Raw genomic sequence first — 21726 nt, 5'->3', positions numbered from 1 at the left:
CAGGACAGGAATAAAGAAGCAGACATAGAGAATTGACTTGAGGACACGGGGTGCGGGAAGGGTAAGCTGGGACAAAGCGAAAGAGTAGCACCTACATATATACACTACCAAATGTAAAATAGTTAGCTAGTGGGAAGCAGCTGCATCTCACAGGGAGATTAGCTCTGTGCTATGTGACCACCTAGAGGGGTGGGATAGGGAGGGTGGGAGGGAGATGCAAGAGGAAGCGGATATGGGGATATATGTATATGTACAGCTGATTCACTTTGTTATACAGCAGACACTAACACAGCATTGTAAAGCAATTATACTCCAATAAAGATGTTAAAAAAAAAGAGACATGTACCACAATGTTCATTGCAGCACTATTTACAATAGTCAGGACATGGAAACATCCTAACTGTCCATCGACAGATGAATGGATAAAGAAAACGTGGCACATATACAGAATGGCATATTACTCAACCCTAAAAAGGAACGAAATTCAGTTATTTGTAATGAAGTGGATGAACATAGAGTCTGTCATACAGAGTGAAGTAAGTCAGAAAGAGAAAAACAAATACTGTATGTTAACGCATATATATGGAATCTAAAAAAATGGTACTGATGAACCTAGTGGCAGGGCAGGAATAAAGATGCAGATGTAGAGAATGGATTTGAGGACACAGGGCAGGAAGGGGAAGCTGGGATGAAGTGATAGAGTAGCACTGACATACGTTCACTACCAAATGTAAAATGGATGGCTACTGCATAGCACAGGGAGATCAACAGCTCGATGCCTTTTGACGTCCTAGAGGGGTAGGATAGGGAGGGTGGGAGGGAGGCTCAAGAGGGATGGAATATGGGGATATATGTATACATATAACTGATTCACTGTGTTGTACAGCAGAAACTAACATTGTAAAGTGATTATACTGCAATAAAGATGTAAAAGAAAATATTAATGCATACCTGATTAGATGACCCTTTCCATCCCTATTCTGTATTACATCTTACTGATATCTGTGTTCATTAACAGTTATCAACACCCTTCACTTGACCAGGCAATATTCCATTCCTTTCTTCTTTTATATTAATGATATATTATACTACACTGGATTTCCATGTAGGTAATATATCGTCTTTATGTACAGGTACACTTCTCTGCCCATTTTACTTCTGTCAGACAAACTGAATTCTTATCAACTGTCTGCACAGACCCAACGGGCTTTCCTTTGGAAGCTTATATAGCTTGACTTCTAAACCACATTTAGGTCATAAAATAAGCTGCATTATTGCCCTGTAGTTTTCTACAGTTCCATATTAATCAGGTTGGTGTTTCATATTATAAAGTCTATATCTATGAAACTACTCTATTGAGAATATTTGTTTTGTTTATTTGTTTTATATGCATACTTTTGGATCATTGTAGCCTTCCAAGCTTCAGTATCTCTTCCTCAAAAAACCTAAGTTTAAAAGTTTAAAATACTTTTACAATTATAATTTCACTCCACTTTAGCTGTGCCCAGGTACAGCTAAACTGATATATATTGAGATAGTTCCATACCAGGTGATAATAGATACTGCCCCGAGCCATCTCAGTCCTTCTCTTGATCTCTCCACAATTCAGTCACCACAAAGTAACATCCTGTACTGCAGGAGGCCTTGGCTGTGCACTTGTGTCAGTCATTAAACAATGTGAATATTCCTGAGACAGACTGTCAAGTGACTCTCTATTAAAGCACACCTGTGTAAGCCCAGGAAGTAGGATTTCTCTTTTAAGGAACTATGGTATCCTTTTGGAAACAGTATTATTGCATTACAATCTCTGCCTCCAGCCATGTTACTCTTGAAATTTCAGAGAGCTTAGTTGAAAATCTTTGTCAGAGAACTTAGTTGAAAATCTTCAACACAGGAGATTTTAAAATGCCAACCACGTGATGCTTCCTGTCAAAGACCTGTAACTGGGAAACTGTAATGATGACACAGTTTGGCCTCAAGAGTGATTAAATTCTAGTACCCTATCCATCTTTATCAGATTGCTCTTGAAAGTACAATTCAATTATACATGTACAACATGTATAATTACAAATAAATTTCAGGGGCTGTTTTAATAACATTCAAATGTGGTCAGAAACAAGTGGTTTTAAAATAGTAAGAAAAAGGCTATTTTAACATTCATGTTGAAATTTCTCAAGCATAAGTGATTTGTTTCTTGGTTTACATTACTGATCTATGAACTGATGAATCACCTTTGCAGAAGAACAACATAAATATAAATGTACATTGTGAAGGTCATTTTCAATTTTGGGGAAGTTCCCCTCTAATGCATGCACATTATTCTGAAGACCTTACAAAATTAACAACATGAATCACTCTCTTAACCAAATGGAAAGAGCTACAATGATTTTAGCAGAGTTTACTTTTATCAGAGCAGATTTTTTAGGCTGTGCTTTCAAACTACATTTCAATTCTTTGCACCGTGCTTGAGTGAATATCAGTAACCATGGTTTATGCACAGAAAAGAAAAAAAATTCCTGCTGTGGTATCACTGATAGTTTGAATAAAGCTAGAGAATTCTCAAGGTCAAGAAGAAAAAAAATTGGAAAATGTACAGTATAAACATTGAAGCAATGGAAGAAATTGTAAAGGGAAGGCAGAAATATGTGATAATATAAAATTGCAAAAACTTTGGTACAACAAAAAAAACTTAATGTAAGAAAAAGAGTAAAAAATATAGAAAATAGATAAAAGAAAACCCAAAATATATACTTAGGTAACTGTATTATCTTAAGGATACTACTACATCCTTAATGGACAAAAGATGAGTAAATCTATTTGACAAATTTCAAAACCCAGAATTATATAATATATATTTCAAATGAAAATTGCACAAAATGCTAATTTAAAATAAGGTAACATTTTTTCAGTTATTAAGTTACAAACAAAGAAAATAATTAACTGAAATCTACTGAGGATTTTGGTAACTAGGAACATTATTCTCTATTTATTTTCCCTAGTACTTAAAACCTTTATTAGACAAATACCCAAAATCCACTTAGTTCACTGAGTCTTCAAATTTACAAAGATTTCAAGTGATGTTTGTATCTTGAAAGATGTGTGAAATTCATTGTGAATTCTATAGAAGTGCAAAAACAAATTGGAGCATATGAGTCTCTGCTGCATTGGCCCTGCCGGGGGCCAAGTAGCAAGTTTAATATTGTGAGCATGCTACTATACATGTCCAGGGTTTCACTTCAGATGAAGATAAAGAAAATCACAAAGAGGAGCTACAGTGTAAGTCAACAGTACAGAAAGAGATGCACCCAGATTTAAATGAAGTAATCTGAGGAGCTGGTTCAAGTTTGAGATCAAGATTATCTGTCTTTCTTGATACAATTAAAGGGATGACTTGAATCTGTAAACCTTGACCTATGTTTACCTTGGGTACCTATTACATCACCTCTCAAAAAAGCACAACACTGAAAATCTGCTGGGCAGAAGTGCTCTCTGTTCTCCAAACTGAACACAATATCCACAGAGAAAACTATGTCGGACAATGCTCATTCTCAAAGCATATTCTAATCTCTGGCTAAGGAAGGAATACAGGACTCAGTCCTGCCTACTTGCCATAGGAGTGACTGAATTCTTAATCGTTGTGTGGTGTCTGCCTACTAGTCAGACATCCTGGATATGCTCACTTCAGCATCAATACCATGCTGAGCTATATGCAAGAGAGTGAAGCTAGTGACCAGGAACATCCTTCTACCTATTTTTAGGACAAGTGATGACTGAGCTGCAATGACCAGGAAACTTCCCTTGTGATAGTGTCTACCAGTAGGTTTGACACGTGCTAAATATTCTCCAATGTTAGTCATTTTACAATAGAAAAAAAGACCCTTCCGGATTCATAATGATTAATTATTCCCCTTGGCAAACTACTGCTGTAGTACCGGAATGCTTCATTTTAGTAAGGATAAGACTGTGGTTCTGACCAGCCAGATCAACAGTAGAGATTCTGACCTAAGTTCAAAGAACTTTTAAAATAAGGGTCTTTAAGCTGGGGACTATAAACCAAGAGGGTCTCTTTGGATGAGCTTCAGGGGCCCCATGCAGTTATAGGCAAAATGTCACATGTGCATTTCCTGGAGAAAGGTCCTATCACTTTAATCAGATTCTCACAAGTGTTTGGGACCCCCAAAATATATTGTATACCATGTTACAATCTGTAATAGATTTTTGCTTCCTTGAGATCAAAGAGCCTGGAGTTCTCCTGCAAACCAAATTAAGTGAAAGGAGAGCCCTGGAGTTGCTCCTTGAGAGATAGGACTTCTCCATCAACCCATGGAGGTACATCCACTTCTTGGTAAGGGACAGTACATCCTTTACTTTTCAGAAGCATTCAAAGTCAAGCAAAAGACACTAATTTAACAACCACAAAAGTGTGTATGGGCTATCAAAAGTCTATTTGTACTACTTATTATTTTCTTTAGGTTTATAGACTTCAACTTATCCATGATTCCATGCAGTATACTAAATTTTCTCAAAAGTAAGTACAGAGAAGTGCAGTAATATCTTATGGTTATGTTTTAGCATAAGTTATCGAGTATCTTTTCAAGAGAAATATTATGTTTACCTCATTATTTTGTTTAAAGAATTACTCAATTTTTAATGCACAATTCTTAAAAATCAGTGTTGTCATTACAAATTGTTCAGCATTTCTAATTTTAGCTATTTAGAAACTGTGTTTTAAAACAATCTTTTTTTATTGCTTTATTGTAAAGATGGTTTATTACCATCTTTAAACTGTTAAGTTATATAACAATACCAAGTTAGAATTCTATTGCTTGATTTTTCAACTTTATACAATATCCTTTGACTCCACACTATTACAGATGAGGTATTCAGTGAATACTGTACCTGTGGTATTCTACATATGGTAGTGGCATGTTTATTTTTGTAAGAAAGTGCCAAAATACTGTCTCCCTTACTCTCCCAATTTTTATTTGTATACTTCTAAATTGTCAAGGCATATACAGTTTATGCTCTGATTTGTCATCTGATCCACATATTTGGCTTAGTCTTATTTCTGTTAATCATATATAGTACTTATCACTAGTCATTTTGCTAAAATTTTCTCTATTATCCCTTGATTGCCTGAAGCTCAGCCTCTGGTAGGTGAACAGTATTTCTAGAGTTGTGCCATATTTAATATTTTTTGTATACTTAATAAAAATCTTGGGTGGACATGAAATCCTTGATTTATACTTTCTTTCCTTAAGTATCCCAGAAGTTTTGGTCCACTGACTTCTAGTGTTCAGTGTCACAGAGGAGAAATCTAAGGACAGTCTGACTTTTTCCCTCTTGTAAGTATTGTGATCATTCTACATGGCTATTTAAAAACTTTATCATTAAAGGCTAATAAATTTACTATGATATGCCTTGAGGTATATCCTCAGAAGATATCTTGTGAGGTACATATCAGAAGAATATGTCTCAGTGTTAACTGATTTGGGTCAATTTTCACTGGTACATGATATGTCCTTTCAACAAATAGGATCAGGTATTCTCTCCTTTTCACAACTTTTTTCCTCAAGTTATGTTTTCAAATATTTATCCTGTTCCATTGTTTTTGGTGTTCTCCTTGAGGGACTGCAATTATGCATATATAGGGTCTTCTCTGCCTGGTTTATATACCTATCATTTTCTCCTTAGTCCTTTTCAACCTTCCATTTTTATTTTACTTTTTTGCATCTCCTCACTTATATCCTCAGTACCCTTGCTGTGTTTTCTCCAGTGTCTATTCTCGTGACTGCTCTTTTCAATTCTTTTATATTTCTGTGATGACTTTGATTTGTTCTTCTATTTTACTAAAATCTGCCAATTGACACTCCATTTCCTCCCACTGCCTTGTTTTCTCTTTCTTGAGTTCTTGTATTTATTATTCATGGTCTTTGTTCACAGAAGAACTTTCTTTTTTAAAAAAATTAAAGACAATTTTTAGAGAATTTTTAGCTTTACAATAATATCGAAAGGAAGGTACAGGAATTTCCATATACCCAAAGCTCCCACACATGCATAGGCTCAGGCTCTTCCATTATCAACATCACTTACCAGACTCATACATTTTTTAGCAGGGATGAATCTACACTGACACATCATAATCACACAAAGTTCATAGTTCACCTCAGAGTTCACTCTTAGTGTTGTACTTTACATATGTTTGGACAAAGGTACAATGACATGTATCTATCATTATAATATTTTACGGAATATTTTCATTGCCTTAAAAATCCTCTTGGACTTCTCTGGTGGCACAGTGGTTGAGAGTCCACCTGCCAATGCAGGGGACACGGGTTCGTGCCCCGGTCCGGGAAGATCCCACATGCCACGGAGTGGCTGGGCCCGTAAGCCATGGCCTCTGAGCCTGTGCATCCGGAGCCTGTGCTCCGCAACAGGAGAGGCCACGACAGTGAGAGGCCCGTGTACCGCAAAAAAAAAAAAAAAAAAGCCTCTGCGCTCTGCTTATTCATCCCTCCCTCCATCCTAAGCCCTGGCAACCACTGATCTTCTTATAGCCTGCAAAGTTTTGCTTTTTCCAGAATGTCATGGAGTTGCAATCATACAGTATGCAGTCTTTTCAGATTGGCTTCACTTAATTATATGCATTTAAGCATTTAAGGTTCCTCCATGTATTTTCATGCTTTTATAGCTCATTTTTTAGCAATGAATAATATTTCATTCTCTAGCTTTACCATACTTTATTTAGCCATTCACCTACTGAAGGACATCTTGGTTGTTTCCAAGTTTGGGGAATTATGAATAAACCTTCTATAAACATCCATGTGCAAGTTTTATTGCAAACATGTTTTCAACTCCTTTGGCTAAATATGAAGGAGTGGGATTGCTGGATCCAACTGTAAAAGTATGTTTAGTTTTGTGAGAAAAACCAAAAACTGTCTTCCAATGAGGCTGAACCATTTTTCATTCCCAGAGCAGTGGATGAGAGTTGCTGTTTTTCCACATCCCCACCAGCATTTGGTGGTAGTGTTCCAGAATTTGACTATTCTAATGGGTATGCAGTGATATCTCATTGTTATTTTAATTTGTATTTCCTGATGACATATGATGTGGAGCATCTTTTCATATGCTTATTTGCCATCTGTATATCTACTTCTGTTAGATTCTGTTAAGGTCTTTGGCCCATTTTTAAACTGGGTTGTTTATTTTCTTACTGTTTTGAGGGTTTTGAGGGTTCTTTGTATATTTTGGGTAAGAATCCTTTACAGATGTATCTTCTTCATATATTTTCTCCCAGCCTGAGGCTTGTCTTCTAATTCTCTTGATATTGTATTTCATAGAGGATTTTTAAATTTTAATAAAGTCTGAATTATCCATTATTTATTTCCTAGATTGTGCTTTGGTGTTGTATCTAAAAAGGCATCGGGCTTCCCTGGTGGCGCAGTGGTTGGGAGTCTGCCTGCTGATGCAGGGGACGTGGGTTCATGCCCCGGTCCGGGAAGATCCCACAGGCCGCAGAGTGGCTGGGCCCGTGAGCCATGGCCGTTGAGCCTGTGCGTCCGGAGACTGTGCTCCGCAACGGGAGAGGCCACAACAATGAGAGGCCCGCGTACCGCAAGAAAAAAAAAAATTAAAAAAAAATTAAAAATAAAAAGGCATCATCATACCCAAGGTAATTTAGGTTTTCTCCTGTCTTATCTTCTAGGAGTTTTATAGTTTTGTATTTAAATTTAGGTCAGTGATCCATTTTGAGTTAATACTTGTGAAGAGTGTAAGCTCTACACCCAGATTCATTTTTTTGCATACAGATGTCCAGTTGTTCTATCACCATCTGTTGAAGAGATATCTCTCCTACATTGTACTGCCTTTGCTTTATGTCAAAGATCAGTTGAAAATATTTATGGAGGTCTATTTCTGGGCTCTCTATTCTGTTCCATTTATCTATTTGTCTATTTTTTTTTTTTTGCCAATCCCACACTGTCTTGATTACTATAGCTTTATAGTAGATTTTGAAGTTGGGTAATATCAGGCCCTCAACTTTGCTATTCTCCTTCAACACTGTGTTAGAAACCACCATATCAAAATTTTAAACGCGTAATAAAATGTCAGGTCACAACTTTCATATATGTTCTCCATTATTATACTTTATAATAAGTGCTCTTCATCTGTTGACAAATTTGTTGCTCTCTTTTATATTTTTTCCTAGTAATATTTTTGTCTTTTTTTTTTTGCTTTTTCCCACACATAAACATTTATTAAACATTTTGAGTATTATAAACAATTTGCTTCTTTTACGTAGTAATTTTTGGCATTCTTCTGTCAGTACTTCATTCTTTCTAACTGCTGCAGATGTTACATTTTATAGACATATTGGTTAGTTATTTCTTATTAATCAACATTTGGGCTGTTTTCAAGTTTGAAAAAAAAAAGTTGCAACAAATACTCTTAGGTCCATTTCTTTGCTCAGGATTAATTTCTAGAAGTGGAAGTTCTGGGTCCAAACCCAGAATATTTTGAATTTTAATTGATATTGCTAACTTACACTCTAAAAAGTTGTACCAATTTATAAGGCAGAAAATGCTATTTTTTTGGGGGGGGGGATACTTAATCTAAATCTTTGCTAATGTGATGGGTAAAATGTTTTAATTTTCATTTTTTAATTTTGTGAAGTTTAGTTTCTAACTTACTAATTTTGGTTTCTAGCATATTCATTCTCAATTTATTACCTCTTTGAATTTTAGCCATCATGCTTGATATTAGATTATTCTTTTTTGTAAAGAGCAGCCAATTCTTTTTTTGTCATTGTAACATCCCATGGGATCTCACTGAAGATCAGAAACAAAGTTTTTTAAAGTCTCAGACCACCTCCTTTAACCACCAAAAAGGTAGTCTCATACCTGCCTCTTTACTATCCCTGTGGAATATCCTGGAGTTTTCAACTTATTCACTCCCAGTCTAAGTGAACAAAATTTTTTCCAGAAGTGTGATATAAGGTAATTCACAGTCCCTCTTTTGACCTAACTTTAATAACTGAATGCTAGCTCTTCCATTTATAATCCATTTCTGACCTGTGGATCCAACTGCCTAGCTCCTAACTAGCTCTACAGGCTTTGGTTTCAACTCCTGCTACTAGGGGACTCTCCCACTTTGGGCTGTCTTGGTAGATATTCTATCCTAGGCAGGTGCTGGTAACCTATTCTTGACCCTTGATGGGCATTCAGGCAGTTACAGCAAGAAATGCTTCACAAATGGTATCTGACACAGTCTAGTTAAGATTGATGCGGAATAAGAGTACTTTGTTTAGAAATAATTATACACAGATCTAAAGTCAACAAAAGTCTCTGCAAGAAAAAATAGATAATTTTTTGGGGGGGGGAAGAAGGAGGCTTGAAATAGATCAGAAAACGTTTTCACATTAATTGTTCTTTTCATATACTTCAAATTTGTGCTTAATGCCTTTCTCCTCCTGGACATCAGAAGGAACCCCTGGATATTCTGGGAGGAATTTATATTTTTCCAAATCAATTTCTGGAAAAATTGTGTCACCTTCAAATTCCTGCATGATCCTTGTCACAAATAGACTAAGACGGCCTGGCTTGCTCCTGGCTTCCTTGTAAACAGAACTGCCTCCCACTATCCAAACCATGTCCACTTTATTTGTTAATTCTGGTTGCTCAGTGAGTTTTAAGGCATCATCCAGACTTTTGTCAAGAAAATGCACTCCCTGTGGAGGCTCCTTGAGTTCTCTACTGAGAACTATATTAATTCTGTTCTTTAAAGGTCGATTCTTCTCTGGAAAGGAGAACCAGGTCTTCCTACCCATAATCACCAAATTCTGTTTACCTTCTACTGAAGAGGTTGTGGTCATTCTTTGGAAATACCTGTATTCATTCCTGAGCGGGGGCCAGGGCAGGTCCCCATTCTTGCCGATGCCCATGTTCTGGGACACAGTGATGATGCAGTTTAGAGAACGAACCATGACAGCAGCAGAAAACACTTCCGAGCTAGCACATCACACCAACACGGGGATTACCCGCCAGCTTGGTGCGAAATTTTTTTCCCCTAGTAATATTTGTGTACCTATCGTCTGCCAGTTCCTTTTTTATTATTTAGCTATTGAAAGGATTAAATTTTCCTAGATAAGGCTTTGTGTGCCTAATTTCCTATTAAGTGTGTGTATGATGGGGGGAGGTAGAGATGTGTTTGTGTTTGTGTGTGTGTGTGTAAATGTCCAGAACTGCTTTCCAGGCATTACAACTCAGTATCTTTATTCATTTACCTTAAATTCTGATCCAAGCCTGAATCCCTGGGATGGCCATTTACCTAAGGTATTTTGTACATTAAGGGAGCTCTTGCATAGCGTCATCCTTGGGAAATCAAAACCTACTGAACCAGTATTAACTCAAACCTATTATAAATACTATTTACCAGACATATCCAGTGAACTTGACAATTTGCCTGCATCTGACAACACAGAACTCTAGTGGAAAGATCCTTAAGTCTAGGGTTACATGAAAGTAAATTTGGGTACACAGCACTTACATTGTAAGCACTGAGCCAAGAAATGCCTAAAATAATATAGAGCAAGAGACGAGACATTAATAAATGTCAGTTTCCTTCATTCTGTACATTGACATTGGTAGAAATAATGAAACATGAATGTTAAAAAAAAAAAAGCCTGTAACTTTTAAGCAAGATGTGAGATCTCTTGAACTGAGTATTTGTTGGACAAGATAATGGAAGAATACAAGTGAAGAAGTATTTAATTCCTACATTGGCCTTCAGAAGCTGGTATAAGCAGCCCATCATCAACAAAAAGAAAAGGAGGTGAGCATATTCCTGTTTATGGAAATACCCCTACCTTGGAAAGGCGATGAGTCATTAAAATCATCACTCCTGGCTAAGGATACTGTGGTGGCCAGAAGAGGCTAGTTCATGAGGACCAGGATGGGGAACTCCCTTATATGATGGTACAATTAAACCTGGACTGGTTAAGGCCCAAAACTGAATTTCTAGCAGGTTATAGTTCTAATGGATTACACTGTTCAGCTGAATTTTCAACAGCTAGAACTGATGTGAACTTCCAAGGGCTGCCTTAACTTCTTCCCCAATATACAGGCAAGGTGCTGGGAACCCTGAATTATCTTGCTGCAGAAAAGAGAACTCGATAACTTCTTACTTCCAAACACTTGCTATCCTGGTGCTGGGGACCATAGTTCTGCTCCTCAGGTCCAGCCCCTCTTGCTTCTATTACCTAATTAGTGAAGCCACCCTTTCTGGATCTGTCCTCTGCCTTTCTGATACATTCCTACTGCAATAGAGACTGATTCCCAGTGGGAACTCCACACAGAGGGCATACCTAACTAAGAGGTTCTTCCCTCTCCTAATCTCACATGGCTTACTCATCTCATAATGACATATTTAAGGAAGTTGCAAGGCAATCTGATTGATACATTAATGAGCCAGAAATTTTAATTCTTCCAACTTCAAAAGTTACATCAGCAGAAAGCAAAGGCCGTGGGCCTTGTTTTCTGTTCTATGCAAGAAAACCCCTCCTGTGTTAAGATGCAGTATTATGCTCTCAGCACTACTAGAGCCTCCATAAAAGAAATGTCCATTGAAACGAAGTATATCTATTACAAAATTGTAGATAAAGACGTGATTTATTCTGTGCCCTAATATCCCTTATAAAAGAAAATAGATTTTCTCTCTCAGTCAATACAAGGACAGTTTTCTTCCATAGATTTACCTACGTGCTTTTTTTCTATCACACATTTAAAAGGATAGAGCCCAAGATAGTTCTTTTTGGTCTAAGTTACCAGGGAATCTAGAGTCATATTCAGTGCTCATCTACTTGTGGTAATTAAGTCAACTCAGGTAACAAGTATCACGTACTATTTTGCTAATCTTGGGTTTCTTGTTTGTTTTACTTTCCCTTCAATTTCAAAACACTAGTCTCTTTACTAAGGATCTTGAAGAAACACTTTGAATATTATGATATGATAGGACACTAACAAATCTATTGTACTCCACAGACACTTTTAGTTCTGGCATCTTGCGTCTAAGAACTCTTAAGAAGGAGGGAGGAGGCATTTTTACTTTCTTATTCTTGATTTTTGCCAGCCTGATATTCCATCCCTAAAAAATAGCACTGGCCTTCAAACTGCCTAATTATTCTTCTTTTTAATTGTGAAGTTAATGTGTACTGTTAAAATCTGATTAAAGTGAAAAAGTCCACTTCCCCTCATTTCCCCAACCCTGCTCTCTGTGGCTAATGACTGTTAGTAATTCCTTACATATCATCACAGAAATTACCTCCAAATTACCTTTTAATTGTTTTTTATTTTCAATAGGTCACTTCAAGACTATTTTCAACATAGCCAGACTTATAAAATCAAACAAATAATTGAGGATCACTAAACTGTCAGTCAGCATTGATAGAAAAAAAGAACTAAATCAGCAATACAAGGCTCATCAATCTATCAATCTATGTATCTGTATAAAAGCTTCCAGTGTTCGATTAGCTTTATATAGAGATTTCAATGTGAATGATATAATATATAAACTATTAAATTATAGAATTTTAGATCTGACAGTAACTTTAGAACTAAATTGGCATTATTTCCTTGTTTTGTAGATAAGGTAACTAAAGCTATGAGGACTAAATGAACTAGTTCAACAGGATGGACCCAAACCCCTTGACTCCCAACTCTACATGAGACAATGTGGAACTCTGTGAACTAGGATTTTTGCAACTAACTGTAGATGCACAACAAATCAAGGGAAACAATAAAACAGCCACTGTGTACCTCACTGGTAAGAAAATGCACAATAAATCAGTCCTAACTGTGTCAATGATGTTTGATAACCTATATTACTCTATGAATAACAAAATAGAATATAGTTGCTCCCAAGATGTTTACAAGCCAGGTGGGGAGGTAAGACATATAAGACATAAATATGTAAAGGAAAAAAACCAATACAAACAAAAATTAGTTCAAAATGACTCACAGATCATGCGTGCTACAGGAATGAGAGGCGGACACCTCATGTGCATAGTGACTGTGTCGTGAAGGATGTGCAACTTCAGCCAGGCTTACAGGATGAGTAAAAGAAAGAGGTTTCAAAAATAGCCATAATAAACAAAGGTGCAGAAATTTTTAAATGTTTTGGTTTGCTCGGAAAATGATGAGAAGTTGAGTTTGGCTGGAACACTGGATTTGTACGTGTGAAAACTGAGAGGAGTAAGATGACAGGTATGCGTTGGTGGGTGGAAGACTCTAAAGGGAATATCTGAGAGCTTGGACTTTACTATGCAGTTAGCAGGGAGCCACCAAAATTTATTGAGGAGAGGGTAATATAAAAGTGATATTTTTCCCAGGTGACTCAGGGTAAGAGTATGCTAGAGAACTGAGGCTGAGGTAAGGGTTGATGTTAGGGCAGCCAGCGAGGAGATGATTCCCAATGGGAGACCTTGGGTACATACAGAAAACATCCCTCTTCTGATAAAAGTTGCCTCTGAATCTTTAATTTCTCTACATGAGATAGAAGATCTCAAATGAGTAGATGATCTACAGGATGACTCTCAACAATGTCCACATCCATTTTTTACTTACATATTGTTATGGACTGAATTATGTTACAAGGTGAATCCACATGTAGAAGTCTTAAATTCCAGTACCTCAGAAAGTGATCTTATTTGGAAATAGGGTCATTACACATGTAATTAGTTAAGATTAGGTTATACTGAGTAGGATGTGCCCTAATCCAATATGACTGGTATCCTTATTAAAAGAGGAAATGTAGACACCAATGACACATACACAGGGAAAATGCCATGTGAAGATGAAGACAGAGATCAAGGTGATGCTACTATAAGCTAATAATGCCAAAGATTGCCATCAAATCATCAGAAGGTAGATAAGAGGCATGGTGGAGATTCTCACTCACAGCCCTCAGAAGGAACCAACTCTACCAACACGTTGATCTTAGACTTTCAGCCTCTAGAACTGTGAGACAATAAATTTATGTTGTTCTTAAACCACTAAGTTTGTGGTACTTTGTGGTACCTTGTTACAGCAGTCCTAGAAAATTCATACATGTATCCACATTAGAAGAAAAGAGTCCAGATCTTGGAGCCTGGATTTTGATATTCTCTTGAGGCATAAAAAAATGCTACTGGGCTTCCCTGGTGGCGCAGTGGTTGAGAGTCCGCCTGCCGATGCAGGGGACATGGGTTCGTGCCCCGGTCCAGGGAGATCCCACATGCCACGGAGAAGCTGGGCCTGTGAGCCATGGCCGCTGAGCCTGTGCGTCCGGAGCCTGTGCTCCACAACGGGAGAGGTCACAGCAGTGAGAGGCGTGCGTACCGCAAAAAAAAAAAAAAAAAAAAAAAAATGCTACTAACTGAATTTGCTAAGTTTAAGAATTGATAAATTTCCATAATGCTTCATTCCTGGATATATTCTAAAAAGCCTAAGAATTATGAAAAAGAAGGAGTCTTCTTTAAAAATAAACCTTTGAGGTTCAATCACTACTTGGTTCTAAAGATTTCACATGCCAGTAACAGCTTTTTTATATGCGGTCATAATGAGCATCTTAAATATGCCGGAGTTCAAGATTTTCATTCAATTTGGATCAGTTACTTCCCAGCCAAGGAGATTATTCTTACCCATTACTGCCCAGGTTGCATAGGAAATTGCCAAACGTGAAGAGGTGTTGAAAAATATAAGAATATTACTAAATAACTTGGCAATGATTTTCATTATTAGAGTGCTCCTGGTAAACCATTTCTACATTTTTCTCTTTTTAAAATTATTCTTACATTTAATTAGTCAAATTCAAAGGAAGAATACACAATTCCTCAGTTGGACGAGACGAACAAAAGAGTCCATCCTCCTGGAGAGAACGGTAACACTAACCACTGTGATTTTTCTGAAGGTGCCATTCTGTCCTAATTAGCAAGTAAGAACCATCATTTTATTTTCATTTCCTATGGTCTTTCCCACAAAGCACTTCCTACTTATATTTCTATTCTCATTAGGAAGTCACTTATTAATACAAGTAGTTTTACTTCTCCTCAATTGTCCTTGCAAATACTCATAACTTCTTATGAACATGTCACCTCTCAGAAAAATCAGTGTACTTTTGAGGTTTCATTTTTAGAGTACACAATCTGAGGTTCATTTTGAGAGTATACAATTTCAGATGATAACACTTTACCACGAGTTCTCTTTTTTCCCCTTCTCTATTAAGACCTGTGGTGAGAGAAATCTTCCTAAGCAGCTCTTTGATTCTGCTTTCCCCTGCTCAGTACTGCCTGCCCTATAAAGCATCAACCCTTTTCTAGGTACTCAAGGCCCTCTGCAATCCTCTAAGCAAAATCTATGCTTCTAGTTTTCTATTCAACTTATGGTTTGCTAAGCACTATACACTCCTGGGCTTTTGCTCCTCCCCTAGTTTACTACTGTTGGAGTACTTCCCATTCCTAAGGCCAAGCCCATGTCAAACCTTTCCTCATACCCTACCTGGTCTCCCTAAGCAGACATGATCTCTCCTTCTGCTTTTGTAGAGCTATTGGTTCACACAAATACACACTGGCTTGAGAACACTGTGTGTGAGTGAGTTTTCCAACACTTCCTTGAGGGCAAGGGATATTTCCTATAGAGTTATTTCTCACTGTATCCACAACTATGAAAGTAACACAAATACACTGTTATAAAAGATCTTATGTGAGCCTAGAGACTAGAACTCTAACTTCCTGAGTCATTGGTTCTCAGATTCCCTGTAAGTAGTCTCATTTCTTTATCTGTGGCCATGTTCCCATCAATTCTTGACCCCAATAATCTTCATTTTTCCTATGTTAAGTTGAAAGCTTCTTATTCTTTATTATTTTCTTTTAGCCCTAACGTAGCTTAAATAATGTTTTATTTTACAAAGAATCTGTTCCATAAATATATGCTCTTTGACATAATGAATAAGTGAGTGTCCTTCTATTATATAAACATCTTATAGAAAAAAAAAAAGCACACTAAAACAAACAAAACTTCATCTGACCTTGCTGTCAAATCTACTATCGTATTTAATTATTTATAATTTATCAAATTATTTGATATGTAATAAGCACTAAAAGTTTTCATTTCCCCCTACTCAATCCTGCCTTAATTACCCTAGCCTCGACCCCTCTTTTTCCATAACCCAGTGACTCTTTCCATGTTATCTTTGTTCTTCACTTCTGCTACACTGGGGATCATCCTCATCCCTTACCTTAAGGACTTAGTCTCCACAGTTTAATTGACACTGAGTAATTAACTTCTCCTCTTAGCTTTTCAAAAAGGCCTACACAGCACATGGATTATCTCATCCCTCAGAGCTCTGGTCTTCCTTTCTGGTCTCTTCTACTTTATATCTCTTCCTTGAACCCCATTCCCGCATTTCCAACTGACCGAACTTCCCTTGAAAGACCTGACTTCCCCATTAATTTTAACACACCTAATACTGAAAGGATTCCTTAGACTTACACCCTATTTATCCCTTCAGTAGACTTCAACTGAAAAGTCTGAGAAACATGAAAAATAAAATCATGGATAAAATATGAGTACAGTTTTTATTTGGGAATATTTCATGTATATCTTTGTATGTGTGGACATATACTTAGTGACATATTATTTAGGAGTTTCAATACCAATCAGCATCACTATATACATCATTCCCTGATGACAATAAATTAGCCTTAGATTATCAGGGAAAATTTGAACTGTAAAATCTGATTTAAAAGTGTGCTAGTTGGCACAATCTTTTACTCTACTATAAAAATGTAAGGCCAAGAATATTAAGATGGTATACTAGATAAAAAATAAATTGGCAAATGAAGTACAATCTTAGTAATGATATAAATGAGCATTTTCACAATTTGTGAACATTGCCTAATTAACACATTACTTGCATTTTCTGGAAATGTTTTATTTGTTTGCCCCAAAGCAAAATGCTATCATTTAAGTAACCCTGTACAAGCTCTGTCTGAATGTATTACAGCTCTTGTAGTTTAATTACACAAATAAAAGAATACAATGGCTTTTGAAGTGAAAATGAACTATACTTCTGATACCATTTAATGTAATTAGAGTATGGTAATAAGGGGAGACCATTTAATTAGTACGTATGCTCTGACATTGCCTCAACTCTTGTATTTACTAGCCGAACTGTTTGATGCTATTAGATAACTTCAGGTTGTATTTATAACTACGCAACATGCTAGACCAAAAAATACAACTAGTCTTTGTAATGTCCTTGATGGTCAAAGCTATGTCTTATAAATTTTAGTATCTCCAGCAACTAGCATATTGCCTTAGATACAATAGTAAGTGCTCAGTAATTTGTGTGCTGAATATTAATTTGAAAGGAAGTCCAGAAACTATTTTCATTTAAGTTTATACAAAGCAAAAAGATCAGTTTTCTGATTTTTTTTCTCCCATCAGAAAAAAATAACTTTTCAGAGAAAGTGTAGCATTCATCATTTACAGCCACTTTTGATTTTTATATTTATGTAGTTCATGACTTTTTTCCAGAAGAAGGAAAGTATTTCTAATCCATTGTGAAAACAGTTTTATCACTTTTGAAACTTTAACAACATAAAACATATGTGCATTAATCTTTGTGCTCTTTTCTCTTTTAGACAAAATGTGCAATGCAGAGGAAGTCAACCAATTTAAGTCAACATGAGAGAGTAACAGCTCTGCTCCACTTCATTAATTTTGATAAATATTCAAGAAGTCTTAAATTCTTTAGCTTAAAAAAAAGACAACTCTCACATTTAAGTGAAATAATTTTTACCGTTACTTTTCATTCACCATTCCCGTGTAATATTTTATTTGTACATAAAACATGCTATCCTTAAATTTTATGAACTTATAAAATGTAGCAGTATATTAATAATTTGTTGATCCATTCCATTTATCGATATTCATAAAAATTTATGAATATGCTTTAGAGTCAATAATACTGAGTTTTTAATCCCAACTGTATTGTTTAACTGCTCTGTGACCTTGGACTAGGTACTTACACTCAGAGTCTGCTTTCTCATCTGTGAAATGAGACTACTCACCTACCTCACAGGTCTGTTGTTTAAGGGTTAAGACGAAAGATGCATAGTCTAGCCCAGCTCCTGGCACACAACAGGCATGCAATCAATTTTGTTTCCTTCTCTCATGTTTAGGCTATAGAAACTGATGCTAAGATCTAGAATTTGAAATTAAGACTGTATAGTAGGCATTTTGAGGATTCACACTCCTAGTAGCTCAAATGAAACAAAACCAGTGCATAAATATGGGAAGCCATATAATGAAATTAAAAAGAGAAAAACCGTCACATTTTTCTAGGGTGTACACAATGCTCCTGAGACTTAAAGGCTGGAGATCCTGGGACTGTGTTCAGCCCAATCTTTACATTCATGCCAGAGACATGCAAACAGTCAAGATTGTCTGGTAATGATGGAACAGGTTGTTAGATTCTCAGGTTTTTGTCCTCAACCTCATACACTCTGCCTCCTATGTAAATCCTTAAACAAGAATAGAATTTATTTAGTTTTCAGATATATTTTGTAACAACGTAATTTAAATATATTTATCAAGAACAAAATAACTGAGAGAAAATGATAATTAGGACCTTGCCCAATTTTCTTATTATTCAAATTAATCTCCAAAATCAGTTCCTCTCCCACCTTACAGTTTCGTTATAATTAAGAATGTAAAAAAAAACTTAGAGAAAGAACTCTTGGCATACATCTTCCTTTGAATTTTTGAGTGACAAAGGCTTAAATATTTAAGAGGATGAGGTGAATAAAAAATAAATTGACAGTAGGATTAGTTTTGAGGAAGATTCAAGGACATGGATTAAATGGAGTCATTTTTCCTATTAAATTTTGAATTCAGATAAGAACCACTTCCCTTTTCTTCCTATTGAGTTCTAAATATTTTGGTCTGTTACTGAGAAATTACTATTAAATATCTCTGTGTTTAAAAGTGTGGCTCAGGGGCCTTCCCTGGTGGCACAGTGGTTGGGAGTCCGCCTGCCGATGCAGGGGACGCGGGTTCGTGCCCCGGTCCGGGAGGATCCCGCATGCCGCGGAGCGGCTGGGCCCGTGGGCCATGGCCGCTGGGTCTGCGCGTCTGGAGCCTGTGCTCCGCAACGGGAGGGGCCGCGACAGTGAGAGGCCCGCGTATCCCCGCAAAAAAAAAAAAAAAAAAAGAAAAAAAAAAAAGTGTGGCTCAGAAAGATTCCTTGGAAAAAAGGAAAACCCTTTGCTTAGTTGATTGTACAAGGCAAGTGAACCAAGTTTAAACCGCTTTTTAAAAAAGTATTAGAATATTATCATGTAATTAATTGATTTTATTTCATGAAACACAGCTTTACTAGGTCACTTTTATTATGGAATATTCCCACATGCCTAAAGACTAACATAGATTTGAAAATAAAACAGTGGGTTTGATTCCAAAAGTAAAAACTATTGTATAAAACAAATAAATAATATACTCTAACATAAAAAAAGTAAACTAGATTGTTAGAATGTACAGTTGATGGTAAAGAATTATCTGTCATTTTATATATCTGACATTTTAAGATATCACAGAATTAAGGGATTCAGATGAAATTAAAGGAACCAGGATTTACAGTGAATCAAAATATTGTAGGTGGCTCTGGTTTGCCTTTTTAGACAACTGATAAAATTTTCTTAAAGTTAAAATTCTCTCTTTACAAATTTTAATTACTTACAATTAGGTATAACAGAAGTCATCACAGAATCATACCAAAATAGTGATGTCAAATTCACCATTTACTAGCCTGTAGGCGTTTCTCAATGAAAAGAATGCTTGGAAGGAAAACGGAATAATTTACTGACTATTTACCCATGCGTGAGAAAAATTATAAAGGAAACAGACTACTCTAAGCATAATTCCATAACTACTACAGATGAATTATTATCATATGTCAGATGCATCACTTTAGGTTGAAATAGATTTTTTTTAATTAAAATGATTAAAACATCAAATTAAGCTCTAGTATTGTGAAAATGTACAAAATTGTTACAATTTGTGGATACTTCCAAACTTTTAAAGCATTTCAATGTGAAAGATGGACACTTTCTAAGGAACACAGATCAGTCTGTACTGTGCAGAATTCACAAAAGCCAAAGCACTTACAGATTGACACGTACCTTAAGTATTTCCTCCTGTGGTTTCAATATTTTAAAGTGCCAGGCATTGTGGTGAGTGATTAAAAATGTCAGCTATTTCACTGTTCTCAATGATTCCAAGTTGTACGGTCACAGGGCATACAGGAGCAGATTAAATTTATTAATCTATTTATTCAAATCAAAAATCACAGTAATTAGCTATGTTTTGGTTTTTTTCTTTGAAGTGTAGTCCTCCCTTTCAGGAATGCTGACTACTTTTTTTGCAGCACTAGAGGCTATAAGATAAAGCTATATATAAATTAAAGGTGGAAAGAACGTACCTATTGCGAGAAAGTAAGTGAAGCATCACTATCTTTTAAATGAACAACACATTTAGCAAATCTTCATCCCTATAGGACTGCCAAAAATAAATCTTTGAATATTTATAAACTCTTCACAAAGCTCAGAACGTCAGTTATGCAAAGTTAGACATGGATGACTTGAAGCGTACACAAACAGCTTTGCCTCATTTGGGGAAATCTTAACTGAGTGGTAATTTTGGAAATGGTGGTCAGTCAAGCAGAAATCACTTTGAAACATTCTATTGGTGGACTCCTAAACACAGCCTTGTAAATCCCTGGGTTCTTTGACCCTGCTGCAGATTGGTCACAGACTGGTAGGAAGCCTCTTAGAGGTCATCTAGCTCAGGCTTCCAGCCAATTCAGAAACATCCTTAACAAGGAGATGCTCAGATCATGCTTAGCATCTCTGGGAGGTATGAGGGGGATACGAGGAGCTTACAATCTGGCTGCCCAAACCCTGCTCATCTTGGGAGCCCTGTTCCCACAGGGCTATTACTGGAGGACTAAACTGCACCACATCAGGTATGGTAGAATTTAAAGAAACATTATTCACAAAGGAGGTACAGCAACCATTAGCTTCAGATCTAAGAGAAACTTATCCCAGCAGATGAGGTTGAGAATACAATAACAATGCTCAGATTCAAGGAACATTCAACTTAGAAAATCCAGTTTATAATGTATAAGCTCTACCAAGAGTGACTCATAGTAGCTGAGTTTTAGAATACTGAACAAGTTCTAGAATTGGGAGCAGGGTCTTGCAAATTGTATAAGGAAGCAATTTTGTTAAGCCCTTCCAGGGCCAGGATTAGTACTTAGTATGCTGAGAGCACTTTTACATACATTAACTTATTTCATCCTCTCATCCACCCTATGAGGTAGGTCTTATTAATACCTCCATTTTAAAGTTGAGGAAATGGATACTCAGAGACTCAAAGTATGTTGCAAGAGAAAGGAACTACAAAAATAACAGGAGAGGAAATGTAAAGAAAATTAAAGAAAAATCACTAAAGTGTGAGAACTTTTCTGTTGATCTCTGTGGCCTTTTAGCCACCAGTTTTATGGTTTTCTTAAATTTCTAGTAGTGTTTGAGGTATACATTCTAAATTGTATCTACATTTAAGAAACAAGCTTATTGCCACTGGAAAGAACACACTTAGAAACCCTAATTAAAACAATGGACAGACATTATTGCTT

The 21726-nt window shown here is 36.3% G+C and overlaps 2 protein-coding genes across 2 annotated transcripts in view; both read right to left on the bottom strand.

Annotated features, from left to right (window-relative positions):
* MAGI2 (membrane associated guanylate kinase, WW and PDZ domain containing 2) overlaps window positions 1–21726 on the bottom strand; it is a 1347058-nt gene that overhangs the window by 1220578 nt on the left and 104754 nt on the right. The window lies entirely within an intron of this gene.
* Window positions 7766–10476, bottom strand: LOC116759048 (dihydrofolate reductase-like). The gene has a single exon (XM_032642304.1). The coding sequence runs from the start codon at window positions 9977–9979 to the stop codon at window positions 9416–9418; it is 564 nt and encodes a 187-aa protein (XP_032498195.1). The 5' UTR covers window positions 9980–10476; the 3' UTR covers window positions 7766–9415.

This window comes from Phocoena sinus, chromosome 9 (genome assembly GCF_008692025.1).
Source record: "Phocoena sinus isolate mPhoSin1 chromosome 9, mPhoSin1.pri, whole genome shotgun sequence".
Lineage (NCBI taxonomy): Eukaryota > Metazoa > Chordata > Mammalia > Artiodactyla > Phocoenidae > Phocoena > Phocoena sinus.
The sequence above is the reverse complement of the archived record's forward strand: the minus strand, read 5'-3'. Positions and strand labels throughout refer to the sequence as shown.